This window comes from Sander vitreus, chromosome 17, assembly GCF_031162955.1.
Source record: "Sander vitreus isolate 19-12246 chromosome 17, sanVit1, whole genome shotgun sequence".
NCBI classification, from domain to species: domain Eukaryota; kingdom Metazoa; phylum Chordata; class Actinopteri; order Perciformes; family Percidae; genus Sander; species Sander vitreus.
Genome location: NC_135871.1, coordinates 10,179,110 through 10,199,633, shown reverse-complemented (window position 1 = coordinate 10,199,633; position 20,524 = coordinate 10,179,110). Strand labels below are relative to the sequence as shown.

The following is a 20,524-nucleotide window of genomic DNA, read 5'->3' as shown; positions in this document are numbered from 1 at the left end:
TGTGTGTCGTACCTGTGTGTTATCAGGGCATTGATCCCATCCACCAGACACGTGTGGTGGAGATCCTGAAGGATACAGACGGCGACAGGCGGAGGAGCAGGGACAGCCTGAGCAGCGTTAAGTATGAGAGCGGCTCTGAGACCGGCGAGGAAGTGAGTATGGGCGTGGAGTGGAACGGGGTGAGTACAAATCCACTATAGTCGAGTCGACAGGGCCAGTGACCTCACTGGAAGAACAAGGTGGTGTTGGCAATGTCTCAGAGAGTGTGGACTGGTGCAGAGCGGTGACTTGTTCTGTAGCCTGAAATTTGAGACAAGAAGATTCTTGTCTTTTAGATCAGTGCAGCGAGATGACCAGTGATTTGGAAGCAGGGTATTACATTTAAAAGGAAGCGGCTCTTCCGGCTCCTGCAGCCAAATGATCACAGCCAGTCAGGAAGGCCCACCAGATGATGCACCTCACAGAAAGCGCAGGAAGCCCTCTCCTCACTGGTCAAACTGTTCAAAAGCACAAATTGGTCATTCGTGCATGACTTATTTCATGATGTCAGTGTTGCACATCATCATAAGATTAATATGAGTGACATTATTTATTATATATAAGGCCAAGTTGCACAACCTGCTCTTTTACAAGAGCAGTTTGAGGGACACATTTATAAAAAGAAAAAATCAAATACATTTAAATCAGTGGAATAGCTGCTCATTCCCAGTTAGGGTTATACTGTATCTGTACCAGTCCACCGGCTTCTGTAGATGAGCCTTGTTCCTCTCATGAGTCTTTTTTATTTTTCAAAATGTAAAGCTGATTGAGTGTCTTGGCATGCTGACCTGTTGTTTTTGACAGCATGTGAGCTTGCTTTGGACTAGATGTTCATGTTTTGTGTTGTTCATTGCTTGACAATGCAGTCATAGTGTCTCGTTTTAATAAGCGGTTGTTCTGCCGGCAATGCTTCTGCACAAGTGGAGCGGTAACAAAAGGCACGAGCTCATCCTGCGGCACCCTGGCAACATATGAAATATTTATTTACTCTCATGGGACTCACAGAGATATACAGTAGCCTGTCGACATCCTTATTAGGGTGTCTCATGTTTCCGCCATTAAACACAATTGACCGGGCTCCCAATATCCTTGATGCTCATCCCTCTGAGCTGTAAACTGGGCGGTTGATACGTAATGGTTCATCCTGCCGTTTCATTGCCTCAATATAACATCCACTCTGGCTGTGTCTCAACAATCGTTAGTGTCATTTCACCGTAGGGCTTTTAATTTTCCACGCCGCTTTTCCGACTAGTCTGGTCACTCCTCTCCTTGTTATTAAAGAGGTCGGTGCTTAAAACATCATATTCAGTCAGTGTATGCAGTCAAATAGACACTGCTCGAGCTGTGTCCCAGCTCGAAGAAGCCCTCTGGTGATGCTTACATAAGCCAGAGGACAGGACTGTGCCAGCTGAGATGCCTCATCTGATCCCGTGCCTTTCCCCTCACTTAGTGCAGCCACACCCATTCACCTCACTGCACCAACCCAGTCTGTCCAAACATGCATGTAGCAACGCCAGCCTGCCGGGCTCACCCTTAACATGCACACTAACGGACCATGTGAGTTCACTTTGTTTCCACATGGCCGAGTCTGTTAACCTGATGTCTGCTGCTCTCCCTGAGTAACATTAAGTAGAAAAGGTGGGGGTTTTGTTTGCTGGCTGTCGTGTGAATGGGGATGCTTCTCTACACACATGTTCATATGCATAACACAGCTCCTCAAAAATGGCTTCACATTTCAGCAACTGCGGCGGCATGCATACTCATCCGAGCGTGCACCCGTTTGTCTTTTGAAATATGCAATGGCACGCAGAGGGTCGCTGGGTGTGTGCTAGCGTTTCATTATCCACGTCACGACCATATGTAGCAGTAGAAATGAAATGCACACAATCCAAAGGGAAAGTGTACTCATGACATTCTTATGCTTTTTTAAAGATTGTTTCCAAAAACTTATTTGTCACAAAACATTTGAGCTTGACTGAAGGATTGCTTAACACATTCCATCAATCCATTCATTTACACAGCTGCAAACATATGTTACTACAACATCTTGTGTTTTAGAGAATAGGCTTGTAAAGTCCTGTGTCTGCTTGTGTGTAGATATGTGCTGAGAGAGGATGTGATAGGCACGTCAGAACTACCACTCAGCTACTGTATAGCTTTGCCCAAACATGTCTTCACTCTGCTCTCAGAAAGACTGATATGTCACCGAGGCTATAGGAGTGGTTAACATACTCCTACTGTACGGCTGATCCAAACAGTGCACTTCAAAATTCTGTATTTTATGGAAGTATTAGATCCTTTACTTAAAGGAACACGCTGACTTATTGGGACCGGCTCCATCTAGCCTACTGCTCCCAATAAGTGACAAAATAACGCATACATTTTCCTATTTACATGTTGTGATTTGTATAGTCACAGCGTGTACAAATAACAAGGTCACATGAGACACAGCCATTTTCTAACCGTATATAAACTGGAACTGTATTCTCAGAAAGGCGAAGCACTGCTACTCTCTGATCCTCACCATGGGGCTTCTCAGTTGCTGCAAGCAAATCACTCCGCCCAAGTAGAAGAGCTTCGCCTTTCTGAGAATATAGTTCCCAGTTTGTATACGGTTAGAAGATGGCCGTGTCTCATGTGACGTTATTATTTGTACACACTGTGACTATACATGTGACATGACTATATACTATCTATGTAAATAGGAAAATGGCGTTATTTTGTCACTTATTGGGAGCAGTAGGCTAGATGGAGCCGGTTACCTCCAGGATCTGTGCTAACCAGGCTAGCAGTGGGGGCGTCAGACAGAGTTACAACACGCACGGAGATGAGAAGGGTATGAATGGACTTATCTAACTCTGGGGAATACGGTGAATAAGCTGAAGTCCCAATAAGTCGGCGTGTTCCTTTAAGTAAAAGTACTAATACCACACTGTAAAATGACTCTGTTGCAACTAAAAGTCCTGCATTGAAAGTGTTACTTGAGTAAATTGCATACTTAAAGTATGTAAGTATCATCAGGAAAATGTATTTAAAGTATTAAAATAAAAGTACTCAATGCAGAAAAATCCTCACATTTTAGAAAGTGGAAACTGTCCAAACAGCAGTGTGTTTAATGGTCCAATCATTTCAGCTGGACTTGTAGGCCGTTATATTGTTGGGTAGTTTAATCATCGCATTTTATAAACCACGTGTTTTGTGTGCAAAAATCTTAATTTGTAAAGTAACTAGTAACTAAAGCTGTCAGATGAGTGCAGTGGAGTAAAAGGTACAATATTTCTTTCTGAAATGTAGCGAAGTAGAAATTGGCATGAAAAGACTCACGGAAAGTACAAGTACCTCAAATGTGTACTTAAGTACAGTACTTGAGTAAACGTACTTAGTTACATTCCAGCTCTGATTATTACATTGTTCAGATGGGACTGATTTAGGTGCCACTTTACAGGAGCTCATTTACTAAGTTTGTGTTTAACAAGTGGAGGTAAATAACGCTGAGGAGACGGCAGCTGTTAGCAAATGTGTGGTTGCGTTCAGGTTAATTGGTAGTATGTATGTGCGTGTCTCTTTATGCATGATTTGATTTACAAGTATGTTTGTGTCTGCAGTTGCGCTGTACTCTCGGCTAGATGCTTCAATGTGCTGCCTGTTTGTTCGCATGTTTTCTAGATTTCATCCTTTTTGCATTTTTTTTTTTTCTCCCCCTTTTCTACGTGTCACTAACCTACTTCCCTGTCGATTACCCTTGTCATGACAACCAATCAGCCGGTCAATCAAATTCCCTTTTCTCACTCAGTGGATTGTACTCTCCCTCTTGAACTCTCATTCTACACAACACGCTGGTGGTTTGGTATATAGTGACATACTAAATAGGCTAGATAATTAGTTAATTAGTCATTTAGGTAATGGAACACAGGGGGCATGCCAGGACAGAAGGACTGAAGATGATGTTTTCATCAGGTACAAATGTTGCCTTAGGGGAATTTTAGGTGAATGCAGGAGTTCTAAATTCATAGTGCTGTACATAAAGATGTGATTCACAATGTCAGTCCCTCTTAGCGTCAGTGTAATGGCTATATCATTATGCCCCGTTCAGTGCTGATGCTTGCAGATGTCCCACGTCTGCAGTGCGCAGTCACTGGCTGGGTGCCGTGTGCCAAGTTCAGGCTTCCCGGTACCCAGAGAGGTAAGCAAAACAGCTGAGTCACTGTGACTGCAACCAACCAACCAACCTGCTGCATCACTGACCTGCTTGTTGTAGTGCAGCTCCTGAGACAGCTGTCATGTTTTAAAGAGACAAATGACTCCTGTGCTGCCAGAGTTATAGATCATTTTTGTTTGCATAGGATCCCTCAACTGGGGTTTACAAAAAAAAAAAAAAGACTTTAACCAGACCCCAAGCTGCAGGTGTTGATACAGTAAACTTGGTGCAGGATAGACAGTTTTACAACATAATACCAGTGCAGAGAAGTGTAGAAAAAGGGACGAAGCTCAGATTTAGATGTGTAGGTGTCTGGCGTAGGAAACCCAGCCCAGAGCTCTTACAATGTGTGCTGTTTTTGTCTGTTTCTCTCTTTTCTCTTTCATCAGGCCTAAGCCATCAAGATTATTCCTCCATCCTTCTCTCCTTCCCCAACACCATAGCAAAAGGATGTGTGTTGTCGTTCCCTCTGGCCTTCTCTGTCCCTAAACCAACAGCATCCTCCACCATTCCCGGTGCTCCCCCCCTCCGGTCGCAGAGACTCAGAAAGCCCCCTCCTGGCTGTCACCTCTGTCCCCTGTAAAGCTGACACCTGCTGGGACGTTTGGTCTTCTCATCTCTGCTCTCTTTTTTTATTTTATTTTTTCCTCTCTTCCTTTCACTCTCTCTCTATCCTCTCCTCTCACTAACACTGTGTCAGAAATAGTGACTTCAACTCTCTCTCTCTCTCTCTCTCTCTCTCTCTCTCTCTCTCTCTCTCTCTGTGTCTCTCTCTCTCGCTCTCTCTCACTTAACATTAAAAAGCAAAATTCATTGTGTGTGAAATCTTTTCCCTGTGAGGAAGCCACTCGCACTTTTTTCTTCCTCCAACACCCATTTGTAATTTTTCATAGGCGCGTAGTAGATTTATTTGGCTAGATAAGAGGAGCAGGAAAGTAATTTATTGGAAGAAGGCAAAAGATGAAAGATTTGGAGGATCAGGGACACCCTTTTGAAGGCAGCCTTGGCTCCAGACATCACTCCAACCCACAGTCAAATAAAACGTAACAATCACTATAGAGTGGATATAATACAAAACTCCACAGTTGCTCTGCATTGGTCTCACTCGCAGTTTGTTAAAGATGACCTCAAAGCTAGCTTGCAACCTGGTGCCTGTATTTAGCCAAAATAGTATCATTTTTTAATTTTTTTTTTTTTTTTAAAGAAAAGTATTTTTTTGCTGTTAGTTTTCTGTTTTTAACTATTTTAACAATAATGCGATCAAATGCCTAAACAGTGTGGAAGTAAATGGTACTGTATAGTTTAACATGCTTATCAAAATATTTCATTTCTTTTTTTGACTTCTGTGGCTGGCGGGAAATGAGAAGGGAGCATTGCTTCTCAATATTTAGTTTTTTTTTAGTTTTTATAGATATATTTCCTTTTGAATTTCAATTTTGTATGATTTTGTTTACATTTTTTTTTTTTTTTTAAATGTTGATTTATTTTGTGGCTGAATATTAAGGCAGTAGTTAGTCAACAATGCCTGTTGTGAAAGACTAGTAGGGCCAACATCGGCTGACAGCAAATTGGCTAGAACACAGCAAGCTGTTGTCGCCATGGTAATTTATTTTCAAGTTGCCTTCATGGGCTTCAGTGTCCTTTGGTTTTGGAGCGTTCACACAGGCTCTATGCTGGTACAATAGGTACACAGTAGCTTGCATTTACAAAGGGAATTAACAACATCGGCTGATGCTGTAAAGCCAAAATGACCGCAGAGACCAACCGGAGCATCTAGCACAGACACTGGCCACCTGGGAAATTGCTAAATAATAGTCGATTTCAAAATAATGCGGGTAAATGCCCAGAATTGCCTTTTTATTTGTTGGTGTAGAAGTAGACGCTAGTGTTATTATTCAATGGAAGCCTGGATTCCCCAGTAGTTTTAGTGTGTATTTGTGTATGTTTTGGTGGTACAGTCGCAGTGCCCACTCTGGCTATGGATACTGTATTGAACTCAAAGCTTAATGGAGTGTGTTGCCTTTTTTCTTACACAGTTGTTTGCAAGCAAACCTTGTCACTTTGGTGAATCGTGTTTTTAGACACCGAAAAGTACAGTGCGAGTGTTTCCTCAAGATCACCATGTTGTTTCAGATGTTTAACTAACTGAATGTAAAATGACTTCAACATCTTTAAAGTGTAATTGTAGGCTGTATTTATAGATTTGACAAGTGCATTCACTATACGGCTTTTCGGTATGCTACTTGCCTTGATTCTTCATTCCTTCCAATGAGTACACCTATACTTCTAATGCAACTCTGAACAAAAGAATTGACTATGTACATCATATAATTATGACAATATTGTTGTGTTAGTGGAATGCTTATTTATTGAACTGTCTATTCTTGGCATATATAGTGTGATTTCAGTTTCCTAAAGTGGAATAAAACATAAATGGTAAGGTCTATAAGCACTATCTTAGTAAGTAGAACTGCATTATATTTACCATTCTGCATTGTGAAGATTATTGCATCAACACTTGTTGGTATTCTGAAATAAAGTTTTTCATTTGTGAAGTTTTGTCTTTTCTCTCCATCGGATTGAGACGTCTGTATCAATGTGTGCCATCAGTGGAAACTTTTATTTATTTCATCTCTAGTGGCGACTGCAGCACCTCCCAGTGGAACACACATATTTATTTTGGTAGCTACATAATTAACCCACAGCTCCCCCCTGCTGGTGATAAGCCTGTATTGCATTATGATGATCACTCTGGTCACTGCTTGGTTAGTAATTCAAACACACTATGCAGGACAGCTGTTATGTAACAATAAAAAATGAATGAATGGATGGATTGATAAATTACTATAACACAAAAAACCCCCGCTTTGAGCTTGATTATTTCCATTATGTAATCTACTGGTTGATTTCTGGATACATTGATTAATCATTTGGTCTGTAAAGAATATAGTGACACATGTCCATCACATATCCTAAAGCACAACGTGTTCGCGTTGCTTGTTTTGTCCAACTGACCGACTAAAACCCAAAGATACTCAGTTTGCTGTCACAAAAGACAAGGAAACGCAGCCAATTCTCCCGATTAAGATGCTGTAACAGAGTAATGTTTGGCTTATTTTTATTTTATTTTTTTTTAAATGACAAAAAGGATAAACCAAACAGAAGAATAGTTGCTGATTCTGTAGATGAAAAATAACACACAGCACAACCATTGGACAATAATGAGCCCTTCACACAAGTGACCTTGCTTGATGGATGTGCAAACTGAAGTATCTACAGTTGATTCTAATGGTGTAACTTTTCAAAATATACATATATTTGATGGTTACAGAGTGATGATGACAATTTTGTGGAGAGGTCAGTTATCGGACGAGGAAATGACGCTAGCGTCGCACGCTGTCTTTGTTTGACACTGCACACGTTTGCAAATCTAGCTAAATATTTCAGTATCGCCTAATGTATTGCTCTTTAAATGATTTCATGTATAAATCCCTTTTTTGTGAGACTTAAAGCCGTTTGGCTGCAAACAGCCATTCATAACAGGACTGGCGTATGCAACATCAACCAAAATAAAAAAGATTTGCATTCTGAGTTCTTGTCTCCACACCTTCAGTGGGTTGATGGTTGTGTGTGTCTGCAGGACGGCAGTGGAGCCCTCCAGCGCAGCGGCTCTCTGGGGAAGCTCAGGGACGTTCTACGCCGCAGCAGCGAGCTGCTGGTGAAGAAACTGCAGGGCAACGGACCGCCTGAACCTCGCAGCACCAAGTAAGAACAGAAGAAACCCTCTGTTATGATGGAGAGCAAATTACACTCCTTGTTGAAGTAGTAAGCAATGTCAGTGGGAGGCGAGTAGATTTATAGTAGTTAGTACAGTGCTCAGCACAAGTGAATACACCCATGCTAAAGATGACTAAAAAGGAATAAAAAAAAAAATTCTTTTTTTGGAAATTGATCTTAATGCCTTAATTAAAAAAATGAGGAAAAATCCAACCTTTAAGGAAGATTACAGGAAGACATGAATAATGTATCATAAATAAATGTTCTTCCTTAAAATACATAAGGGCATAAGTAAGTACACCCATAGAGGCAGGCAGATGTTTATTTTTAAAGGCCAGTTATTTCATGGATCCAGGATACTATGCATCCTGATAAAGTTCCCTTGGCCCCCACATCATCACATACCCTTCACCATACCTAGAGATTGGCATGGTTTTATTTCAGTTATCCTAATAGCTGGTTTGATTTGCATTGAGAGATGATTTTATGGAAAGTACCCCATGCCAATCTCTAGGTATGGTGAAGGGTATGTGATGATGTGGGGGCCAAGGGAACTTTATCAGGATGCATAGTATCCTGGATCCATGAAATAACTGGCCTTTAAAAATAAACATCTGCCTGCCTCTATGGGAATTTAACATAGGGGTGTACTTACTTATGCCCCCTGTATTTTAAGGAAGAACATTTATTTATATATGAAAATTGGTGTCCTTAAAGGTTGTATTTTTCCTCATTTTTTTAATTAAGGCATTAAGATCAATTTCCAAAAGATGATTTTTTTATTCCTCTTTTTAGTCAACTTTAGCATGGGTGTATTCACTTATGCTGAGCACTGTAAATAAACTCCCCAGCTTCATGAATAATTATTTTGTACCTGTGCCATGATCTAAGATACTGTGTGAACATTATTTTCTTCTATTCGTTCAACAGCATGAAGCGAGCTGCTTCCTTGAATTACCTGAACAAAACCAGCGATGACCCGTTCCAGGTGAGGAACAGTTTTCCAGTCTTATAAATTGTATTCAATTTAGGCTATGTTATTGGAAATGGAACATTTTAGCCTTCATAACGTTCACCTCTTGTATCGTCTGTGTTTTGTCGTCTTCCCTTTCCGTGTTAGACTCGGGGAGGCAGTCATTTCAGGGAGAGCCGGGGCCTGAGCTCTAGCACTGTGGATCTCTACACAGGAAACTGAGCAGCAGGTGGTCTATCAGCTGATCCGTTGACCCACCCAAAGAGGCTCTTTCCTTTGGCCCGTTCTCTGAGCCATAACGATCTCCAACAACACTACCAGCCAGCCTCCCACACACCCTTCCTCTTCCCGTCTGCATCCGACCCAAAGACCCATTCGCTCCAACATTCAGACCCAAAGACATTTTCAGTCATCACAACATATACATACATAACTAGTGGGGGGGGGGTTTCCAGCTGTTTTTTTTTTTTTTTTTAATCCAGGTTGTTGCTTTTTGGTCTTCCAGAAAGAGAATTGATGCTTCAACATACCTCATCTCTCTTCCTCTTCCTCATATTAATAATCACTGTGACTCTGCACCTTGACTGCATCTGTTGCTATAATGTCACCTGTTCTGGTATGTTTCTCCTTATGTTGTTTTAAGATAGTTGTGTTCCCCAAATGTTTTGTGTCTTCCTGTGCCATTCATTGGTTTATTAGTGCAAATTAGGAAAAAAGATACATTGTAGATTTCTATTTTCTCTTAAAAAAAAAAAAATTGAAATATAAGAAATAGGCAGTGGTGTAGTCTAATGTATTGTAGTGGGTATACTATACTGTATATATTGGCCAGAATCCGACTTTGGGGGAGGTGGGGGGATATCATATTGGGGGGGGGGGGGTCTTGGTGTCCTCCCCCAGTGAAGCTTTGAGCATCAACGACTTCATTTCCTATAATCGGATTCACTTTTATGCACCAACTTACGGTGGAAATACCTTTATTAATTCAAAATAGATCAAAACTATAAAGGAAAGTATGTAGACTCTCGTAGACTACACCACTGGAAACAGGTCTGTTGGGTTTGAAAGACATAATGTAAAGTTGACATTTATACAATGTTTAACTTTATTTTCATTTTAATGATTTTGCCTGTTGAGATTTATTTGCACCGTGAGGTTGTTGGTTGAAGCTTTGGGAAACAGGGTGACATGTTTATCTTACTGACGTGATGAATTTCAGCGGCTGCTAATGCAGTATAACCTCGACAGCTTTGAGATCCAAGTCTCGTTTTTCTGCACCGGTTTCTCTTCTATTGCAGAGAAAAATGTAGGAATAATCTTTGAAGTCATTTATGGTCTCAGAGTGCTGAAAAACACAACCATAAAAATTTTCAACTTTTAAAATTGTATATAAAAAGAATGATCAGGCCGAACTGGGTCGCTTAATTAATCCTGGTCATCCTGAATGATCTCTGGTGCCATGCAGGGCTCATCTGCGGTCCGGCTGCTTCTCTGCGTTTCAATAGGCCTCTGCAGGTTTGAGCTGCCAAATGTGAACACATCATCCTATTATGTTGTTTACAGTGATTAGAATGTGTGATATGTGTCTAGATATGTGATAATGGTAGGGTTTTATTTTTTATTTTTTTGCACAATTCTCAGATTGGTGTCTTCTGTCTTTGATTGCAGTTTTAGTAAGACTCAAAAGAACTGGAATGTCTTGTAATTCTTTTTGATTTTTTTTTCTTCCTTTCATCGTTTGTAATAATTGTATACAATAGAATCTGATCTGAAATTCACAAATCATAGAATTGAGAGTTTAATGTGCATCTGTTTGGATCTGATATACATTAAACAATCCCATTTGTCATGAATACTGTCTGATCTTGATTCAGAAATAAAACCAATCATTTTCTATTCATCGTTATATTCATGATTTATTCTTGTATAAGACAGGATGTGGCTGATTTGATTGGAATCCTTGCAGCCCGTGACAATCTGCAATAAATGTCAGGATTTGAAGAAAAAGAACTTGTGTTTAAAGTTCTTAAATGAATGAATTGGCTTTTTAAAGTACTCAACCAATGTTATGTATCGCCCTATATATGTCCCTGCAAATTATAAGACAGGGAATTCCAGCAGGAAAGATCGTAAACATCAGTGTCTAAGTAAGTGTGGGAACCCTGATGCCTTGCCAAGATGTGATATGTCTCCCAGAGTTTTCCCTTCTCTTGGTAGGAGTCAGCCTGGGGTTTCTCACTGTGTCAGAGCTTTAATTTGGAGCCTCAACCCTTTATCACCTCCGAGAGCTTTGAATTAACCCACCCCAGGATGGTTTCATTCTCCCGAGAGCTGTCGGCTCCTTCTCTCAGTTGTCTTGGAAGCAAACGGCAAGTCAGAGTAGCAGAGTTCGTTGAGTTGACAGCATGCCCTCAGAAACTTTACCATTCTCATTAAAGGTTTTTGTATTTTGGAATTTCATTTTGACAACCGTGTATCCTCCTATCCACTGCAGCCCCTTTCCTATCAGCAGTAACACTGGTTTGACCCTTTAATCCTTCGGCTTGGTTGACTGCATGTTTCTATCAGCCATCCTGGTGCCAGCTGGACCAGCAGCATGTCACCAGTCCCACACACAGTACTACCAGTAGTGCCAGCAGGGGCTGTCCCCTAAAGGTGAGAGTGATGTATTTGCATGGGCAGGACTCGCTGGGTTTGTGCCATTTATTACTTGTCATTGTCAAACTCTTGAATGTAGAGAATGGGCTTCCCCTGAAAATCATTATTATATTAATCACAATCAGGGATATTATACAACATTACAGTTAGTCCCTACCTGCATAATAGGCATACTTAGAGGTAGGGCTGCTTGATTATGGGAAAAAATATAATCACGATTATTTTGGTCAATATTGAAATCACGATAATTTAACACGATTACTCGTTGACTTCTGGAAAGAAGACTTAATGACCTAAATAATTGTTTTTCTCGATGATTCTGTTTTTGTGATCATTGGGAGGCGAAATCATAATCACGATTAAATTCCGATTAATTGCACAGCCCTACATAGAGGTGTTATTGAGCCAATTATTATAGAGGATCATATGTAGAATGATAAAGAAACTAATTTACATAAACTAATTTTGATAGATTGTAATAGCATACATAGACAAAGACACTGTGAACTGTCAATGGATTTGGAAAAGGGCCAAATTGGACAATTTTGCAATGAAAAATCTGTTTAGTACCAAAGTGTAAATATTTTTCCAAAATATTTAATCTTTGGGACATAAACGCATACTGGATTTATTATTTGCAATGCATTATTTGCATTCTGTATATGTGCAGGTGAAGTAAACAGTAATCAGGTTGAACCAGGGGGTCGCAGTGTTGTATGCCTTATGCAGGTCGGGTACGGGCACCGGAAGCTGCACTGTTGGGAAATAGGGAATCCAAGTCAAACTACCAGAGATACACAGATGGATACAGGATGTTTTGATTTCAAAATAAAATGAAATTTTTTTTGTATATGACAGACACACCGTATGTTTGTAGGTCTACGGAACCACAGAATAGTTGAAACTGTTGAGGGGTTGTTGTGTCTGTCTGTAGGCCCGCTGTTTAACTAAAAAGAGCTAAATTGATAATACAGCACCAAAACACAAGTGAAAAACATATGAAACAATGAAAAGTCAGGAAATGACAACCTATAATGTACGTTAAATGTGCAAAATCAAGTGTGGCAAATACAATTTTTTTTTTATAATGTTAAATGTTAGAACAATATTAAAGTTATACAAAATGTTCAAAGTTGAGTATGCTCAAATAGGTAGTTATGCCAACCGATTTTTCTAATATTGTCTTTACACACGTGGAAACAAAATTGAACTAAACAAAAATGAAACAACTGTTGAATAAATAAATACAAAAATAAATACACAATCTATTATTTATTATTTAGAAAGGTGCGGTTGCTACAAATTAAAAAAAAAAGTGGAGATTACACTTTCTAACATTTATTTTGAAATTCCTCGCAGGAACACGTGTGTATTGTTTCGGCCCACTTGACGCTTGTGTTAAAAAAAAAAAAAAAAAAAATCACACAGGCGAGTGTGGGAGGAAGCCAACTTGGAAACACCGCGGAGCCAAACTCCCTCTTGTTGAAGACTGAACTGGCCCGGCGGTCGGTGGCTCTGGAGGGAGGCAGACAGCGGGTACACAGACCGGGTTGTAATGAACCACTGCAGCTTATATAGCTACACATCAACCCTCCGTCCCGTAACCAACCTGGAAGTTTAAACTTCAAACTTTCGGCGGGGCTCCTCATTCTGAACTCGTTAAGTCGTTGGTCTGGCTGGCCTGTAAACCGAAGCGTCCGTCCCCACATGTTTCTGCCTTGTTCCTGCTAGTTTCCAAAACAACCAGGTGAGCGGACCGTCTGGCTTTCCCGGGGACCTGCGCAGGTAACGGGGTTGGTTTACCTGCACGCACACGGTGACGCACGACTCTCTTTGACGTTTCCTTTTCGCCCTACGGCTCTCCCGTAGTCGCCAGAGACAAGCACCGGGGAGCCGCTGAGCACCAAAACGGCCATGGATCTACCAGGACAGAGCGAGACCCGGCGGAGGGAAGGCAGAAGAAACCCCGCGGTGATTAACAGGAGAAAACCACCGGTGGATAAGCTGTACGCCGTCGGTATTTTCTTCCTACAAGGTTGGTAACAAGCTACTGTACATTTCAAACACACTGTACGCTTACATTTCTATTTATTTCCATTCATTCAGAGGCTGCAAAACAAGAAGAAAACGTTCAAATTACACTTATTGTAGCAGACCCCGACGTTGACCTCCATGCTTTTCTAAAGGATTTGCTGTTGCTGGTTTCAGTTAGCCTAGTTCTTTGGGCTTACTGCCTGCACTGTGAGAGAAAGAAGTTGCCGACTACAGAGAGTGAAAGTCACAGTTATAGCTGCTTTTTCTGTCATTCTTTAAAAAAAAACAAAAAAAAAACGGGTTATATTAGTTAAAGTTTAAAAAAAAAACATTTTGTTTGTTTTGTTTTTTTTGGGGGGGTGGGGGGGGGGTAAAGGAAGGGGGAACCCCTCCCCCATTAACCCCAGTTTGGAGGAAAGTAAGGCTTTTGAATTTCAAAATGACTGATGATTTCATCCATAGGATATAACTAAAAACGAAAAAAATGTGCACTATACCAACATCATGTCTGTTTACATTTTACTCTAGTTACACTGTAATTAAATTACAATCTGGAGCAGGGGTATGGTAGGTTTCCATCCATCACTGAAGGCAGCATTGTCATGTTATTATGTATTCCCAGGAGTATACTTCCATTCCTCACATAACACACTGGATATGCCATTTCAAATGATCATATTCATAGCTCTGTTTGCATGTTTGAACTGCCTCTCTGAGCCCCAGCTTGGCATGCTTTCATGGGTGCCATTCATATGCACTGGTAGAGAGCAGCTTCTGCCTGACTGTTATCCAAAAGAGAAGAGCTAGAAAAAGAAAAATTAACATAACGCAACGCACCCCCGACATTGTCGAATCCTTTTAAAAGTTCATAACCTTGGCTGCAGAGTGAAGAAAGCCATGAAAAGATCCTTCCTAGTTTGTGCAAGGAATGCTCTTATCCTGCCAAGGATCTGGCTCATTAACTCACCGCTCATCATGTCAAAACTCAGTCCGTTTTATCTGATCTCCACATGTAGACTGAAACGTAGACCAGCACAGATTGTGTTTGCCTGTGCCTTCAACACCAGCCGTGATAGCCAGAGTGGCTGAAAAATTCCTTTAAGTTGAAGTGTCTGTCGCCCCCCTCCAGTCTCCTCATGGTGCCCACTTTGGGATGAATGTGTCTTCTGTGTGCAGGCAGCAGGGGAGACGGAGGCTGCAATGGGTTTGAATTTATAAGATTCATTGCCAAGCCAGGTACTGTCATGACAGCCTCGTGTTTTAGCCTGCTTTAGAAATGTCCTATTTTTAAAAGGGCTTTCTGAATATGTTGAAGTACTGCAAAGGCCAGAAATGGCGGCGAATGAGACAGCGTTTTTATTGTGGCTTTATTCCCACATGAAGCTGTCCACACCAAACACACCATGTTTCTCGAGGGGCGTCTGATCTGCAGGATCTGGGCACTGTGGTCAAATATTTACCCAGATCTTCTTTTTTTTTTAGTTTTAGGTTACAGTAATGGCTCTGTTTTTCCCTTCCACTCTTTGCTTTTCTGTATCTTGATCTAGTTTCTATTTGTAGTCGACCAGTGCCGTGCCCCTGAAGCAGCTCTGAGTAGATGGAAGCTACTTATGGAGTTAATGTCCATAATGTTAATGCAGCATCTCTCTGTCTATCCGCCTACTTATTCCTTCCACCCTCCGTCCACGCCTTGCGGTGTGTTTCTCATTCCCGTCTCCCCCTGCTTCATTGAGGCAATCTCATTCCTGATGTATGTTTGAGAAGAAACGACTGGGCTTATTGGCGAGGAGCTGAGATAGATGTAAGATGTTTCAGTAACATACTCGCACACTCCTCTTTGATCTCCCTCCCTTATGGTGCAGCTGGAGAAGTTCTGCATTTTCTCCTAGGCGCATTAATAATTTGGATGCCTATGTAAAAACTAATATTCACCTCATGCTCACTTAGAGGTGTGCAATCACGTGTCTTGATGGAATTCAATAGTGAGCCCAGGCTTACTTGACTTGGATCTTCTCTCTGGCTTCCATAACACGCTGTAAAACAAGATACTGTCACGAAAGTGCAGGAGTAGCGAACCACAGTGTATATTATTAGATCGATGTAATGGATTTGTTGTCCGGTCAACAAATGGATGGTGTTTTGCACAGGAATATAAGGGATACAGGAAGTCTGTGTTGTGCAGAAGCTCTCCTGTATTTAGGAATCGACCAGTGTTTTTACTAAGTGGGGGTTCCACTGCTTCTATCAGAAGGTCCATTAAGTTAATATGTAGCATACTGTTTCAGCTGGAGAGCGCCGCTGAGCAAATACCATGGGGGCCTTTTTTTTTGGATATTTTGTTGGCGTGCCCACCCACAGCTGTTTTTTTTTTTTTTTGTTTTGTTTTAAATCCATATGCTTGGCTCTTATTAACTCTGCTGTGCCCGGAGGCTGTTTGGCTCCACACTGGTCCTGATTCTCTGAATACTTAGATTCAGAGGGGATGAAAGGAATATAAACACAGGAATGTATAGTGTGGAGTGGAATTTATCTGTTTACGATCAGGTAGCTGTTTTTTTTTTTTTTTTTATCCTGTGGTCGACAACAATCTTCAAAATGAAATTGTACTGTTGGAAATTATTTATACACATTTGAGTGGATTACAATACAGAGCATGGCATGAGATTGGTATCTGTCATGCACAGCTGTTGATGCAATAAACTGTTATACATACATCATATTACATTACATAACAATTTTAAGGAAGATCGATTATTTCTTCCTATAAAACAAAACTCACTATTCTTGTTCTGGGCCCTGTTGTCCTATTATTTATTTATTTTTTATTTATTTTTTTCACCACACCAACTGGTCGCTTTGTTATGGCAGAGTAAGGCTGTGATTCATGATTTTAGTGATTTTGAAGTACAGGTCGTGTAAGTGCTGGGCGATAATTCAATATTACCAGCGATTGAATTGCAGTCATATCGCAATATGATCCCATGTTAGTGTTTAACAAGTTTCTGTTTTAGTTACAAACTAAATGTAAAATGTCAGCAAAGGCTTCTTAATGTAGGCCTATTTACCAGCTGACATATACGCCGAAACAGATACTGCTTCTGGAAAATCGTATTAATATTGTGATATTGATTTCAACGATATAACCCAGCCCTGGTTTGTGGTGTTATATTGGATTGGTTTATATTGTAATGTGTAGCGTCATTTTGTCTTCCCATGCATACTGTGGAAGATGAGATGCATGTAACCCTGTAGAGAAGCAATTTAAGTTATCTTAGACCTATTACTGTATATGGTGAGGCTGTATATGGCCATTATTATAATAATAATGGGCTGTTTCAATGATAGCCAAATCTAGCTGTGCTCAGAGTCGAGCGTGACAACAAAACATAGCGCTGAGCAGAAAAAGAATGATGAATAGAGCTGAATAACAAGATCCGATTCTCTCTTCTGTGTTTGTGCACATCAGGGGGGTTGATTGGTAGCACAAGTCGTGAGACTGGGGGAGGATTTACTAAGGTCTTTCATGACTCTAGTTTCTGGTCATTTATCAGACAATGTTTATTGAGGTTTAGGTGAAGCCTTTTGAACTTCTTTTCCACCCAGTTGGTATGTGCAGTTTGCACTCACTCTGTTGTATAGGGCTCTTCTCCCAGGGGAGGATCTTCTTGCACTCTCAGTGGTTTCAATCACGGCTACCCAATATCTCAGATTTGTGGTCCTTGTCAGTTCTAAATTGATGTGACTCCTCGGTTCTCTGTCCTCCAGCCCATGACCCCAAAACTGATAAAGGTCTGCCATCTTTGACGATCTTGAAGAGGAGCGAGGGAGAAAAGAGCCTCCAGTGAAGATGCATGTCAGGCTCAATTGAAAACATGCAACGCTGTCATAAATGTATGTACGTACTGTGTCTTCAAGTTGAATCAAACATGAGCAAAGATGTCCCATTTGACAGCTACATGATGCCTTCACCCACATCACGTCTTTTCTTTGATGTCAAAAAACGGAGTTAAGGAGCACAAATGAAATGCAACAGAGAGAAGCAAGGTTGCATGAATTGAAAGTGAAAAGACACATTTTCCCTTCTTGTTCTTATTGTCCTCACTACGCTTATTTTTCTTCTGACGTATAAATTAACTGGTGGACCAAAAAGGGGGAAAAAATGCTTAATTTTGGCTTCATTTTAGTTTTTTGCTGGCATTTCTTAAATGTGTTGATTGGAATCATTTTGAAGTTATGGCTCAATTGTTGCCAAAAACAACACTCACTAGCCAGAGGGACAGATCAATGAAAGAACGATGGTTGTGATAGCTTATAAGATGTTGTATTGGCTAATATTTTCCAAGCTGCAGCATTAAATGTTTGGTATGTGTGTGTAGGAAGTGTACCTGCTGTTCTTTGCAGGAAGACTGAATCTCTCCCTTTCTTTGTCCAGACCGGGAAAATAACCACAGTTCATAATGACCACTGCCCTCTGTGGCCCCTGTTGGCCTCTTGTCATCAATACACCCAAATAAACAAGGACTGCGAGGACCGAGCTCTAAGCTTTAAATGCTGATTACTGCACCTAATGACCCATGCACTGTGTGTATGTGCATGTGACAGAGTTCATGCGCGTTGGCTGAGGCTCGTGTTTGTGGTTTTGCTGGCTCTGCTGTTGGACCCTGTGGTTGTGATTGGAGTCAGGCCTTGTAGATCTCTGTCTATTTTTCCTTCTTTCCTGTCGTAGTTGGTCTGTTGCCCCTTGTGGTTGCCAGTATTGTCTGGAGGGGTCTCTGTTGTTTATTGACTTGGTGCCTGCTGGCACAGCTCTGTCTCCTGTCCGGTCTGGGCTGGAGGAGTGGTAAGCCTGCACCCCCGACCCCGCTGCTGACTTTGTTGTGTTATGTTCTGCAAAGTTTTTTCTTTTTTGTTCCGTGGTGTTTCCAATTACTTGCTACCATGCTACAGTGGGATAGTACGCTAGAAGGGCTTTGTAATTTACCAAGGCGTAAAGGTGCTGTAGGTAGGATTGCGAAGATCCAGGACTTAGCCAAAAAATTTGAATATCGACAACTTCTCAGTCCCTCCCCCCTTTCTGCTAAAGCCCAAAACGTTCTTCTAAGCCCCTCCCCCACAAAGGAGAATGAATGCGTGTGTATGAGCAGTGATTGACACGCCGTTAGACACCCCCCCCCCCGGCCCTGATTGGTGCATCTGAACAGGGATTTTTGCAAATCGCACTACAGGCTGTAGGTGGTGCCAGAGGAGCTGGATTTTTATTATTATTACCTGCTTCATGTAGTTCTACTGGAACATAGGGTCAGTTTCAGCAAATATGACAGAAAGTTAGTTTTATAAGTCTTACCTACTGCACCGTAAGTCCTGAAAATCACTTCTAAACATGGCAAAACACAAATGATCCCAACCGAAACCTTTGTTTTTAAATAAATGTCTTTTGAGGGCTCATAATTCAACAGTGAGCAGAGCTGCAACGATTGGTCAATTAATCGATTAGTGAATTGACAGAAAATGAATCGGCAATAATTTTGATAATCTTTTGTTATTTTTTTTAAGCAAAACCGCCAAACATTTACTAGTTCCAGCTTCTCAAACAAATCACAGGAAGCTGACTCTCTTTGGGTTTTGGTCAGACAAAGCAAGACATCTTAAGACATCTCCTTGGGCTATTTGGAATTACAACAGGCATTTTCTTTTGACTGTTTCCATTGGACTATTTTACAGACAAATTTATGAATTGAATAATCAATAATGAAAATAATCATTAGTTGCAGCCCTAGTGGTGAGTTTTAGTAATACAAGCAATACATGTTTAAGATTCAGCTTTACTTATGTCATATTTTACTACATTTAAGTAACCTGTTTTCAAGGTTAAAGCTGGAAATCTTTATTGGTCCAAAATTTTTGGAAAACTTTAATATATTTTAAAAAATATTTAAAAAAGAAAGAAAGACCCCATCTAAAAGTGTCAAACCTGAAGCCAACGCGGAGGGCTCTGGCTAAAGAGCTACAATATTAAAGTCCCTGGTCGCATTGGGCCACGGCCACACGTACCAAAACGATCCTTTTTCCCCCCGTCCTCCCTGGCATCGTTTCAAGAATGTTTGCGTCCAAACGGATCCATTTGTAAATGACTCAACACGCTACTTCATGTTCCAGGCCTGTAGGTGGCGCTGTTTCTGCTACAGAAATTCACAAAAAACGGAGAAGAGGCAGAGCGTGCGCATAAAGCTTTCACGCTGTATACAAACAGACAGTAGTAGTAGTAGTAGTAGTAGTAGTAGTAGAAACCAAACAGCCCTAATAGGCTCAATATCTTCTCCAGCAGGAACACAAGCATGTAGTCCGCTGTTGTTGTTGTTATGAGACGTCGTCGCGGGATAAGAGGTCGAAGGCTAGAGGTCGAGGGGTGTGGTGATGACATCATTGATACGCAAGTATGCGGCTTCGCCGTCTAAACGAAGACGCGAGGACGGCGTTTTCAAATTTTCTCACCCTGGGACCAGGTTTCAAAAAAGTGTGCGTTTACAGGATTCGTTTGGACGATCGGCCAAAGCGATGCAAAACGTGCGTTTACACCAAAAAGCGTTTCCGTGTGGATGGCCCCTTATGGCGTTTTTCCATTACATGGTACCTGCTCGACTCGACTCGCCTTTTTTGGTTTTCCATTATGAAAAAAAGTCCCTGGTACTTGCTAACAGGTACTTTTTTTAGTACCGCCTCCGTCAAGGTTCCAAGTGAGCTGAGCCGATACCAAAAGGTGACATGAAAGCAACAGACGGGGGTGTCCTGAACAAACCCGCCATTTTTAAATAGTTTAGCCAGCTGTTTTTTTTTTGGCTGCCTCC

The 20,524-nt window shown here is 41.1% G+C and overlaps 2 protein-coding genes across 6 annotated transcripts in view; both read left to right on the top strand.

Moving 5' to 3' along the window:
• Positions 1 to 10,090, top strand: part of klc1b (kinesin light chain 1b) — a 29,132-nt gene extending 19,042 nt beyond the window's left edge. For 2 of the 5 annotated variants that reach the window (XM_078273912.1, XM_078273911.1), the window contains exons 13-16: positions 27 to 152; positions 7,878 to 8,002; positions 8,945 to 9,002; positions 9,135 to 10,090. In XM_078273912.1, coding sequence (XP_078130038.1) covers positions 27 to 152; positions 7,878 to 8,002; positions 8,945 to 9,002; positions 9,135 to 9,209 — 384 coding nt within the window. In that variant the 3' untranslated portion in view covers positions 9,210 to 10,090. Of the gene's footprint in view, positions 1 to 26; positions 180 to 4,626; positions 6,793 to 7,877; positions 8,003 to 8,944; positions 9,003 to 9,134 lie in introns of those variants that run through there. The other 3 variants (XM_078273910.1, XM_078273909.1, XM_078273913.1) reach the window with 2 other exon arrangements.
• Positions 10,091 to 13,063: 2,973 nt separating this feature from the next.
• The window catches only part of ptk7b (protein tyrosine kinase 7b), an 81,629-nt gene continuing 74,168 nt past the window's right edge, over positions 13,064 to 20,524 (top strand). The window contains exons 1-2 of the mRNA XM_078272966.1: positions 13,064 to 13,392; positions 13,515 to 13,680. Of these exons, the coding sequence (XP_078129092.1) occupies positions 13,560 to 13,680 (121 nt within the window). The 5' untranslated portion in view covers positions 13,064 to 13,392; positions 13,515 to 13,559. The remainder of the gene's footprint in view (positions 13,393 to 13,514; positions 13,681 to 20,524) is intronic.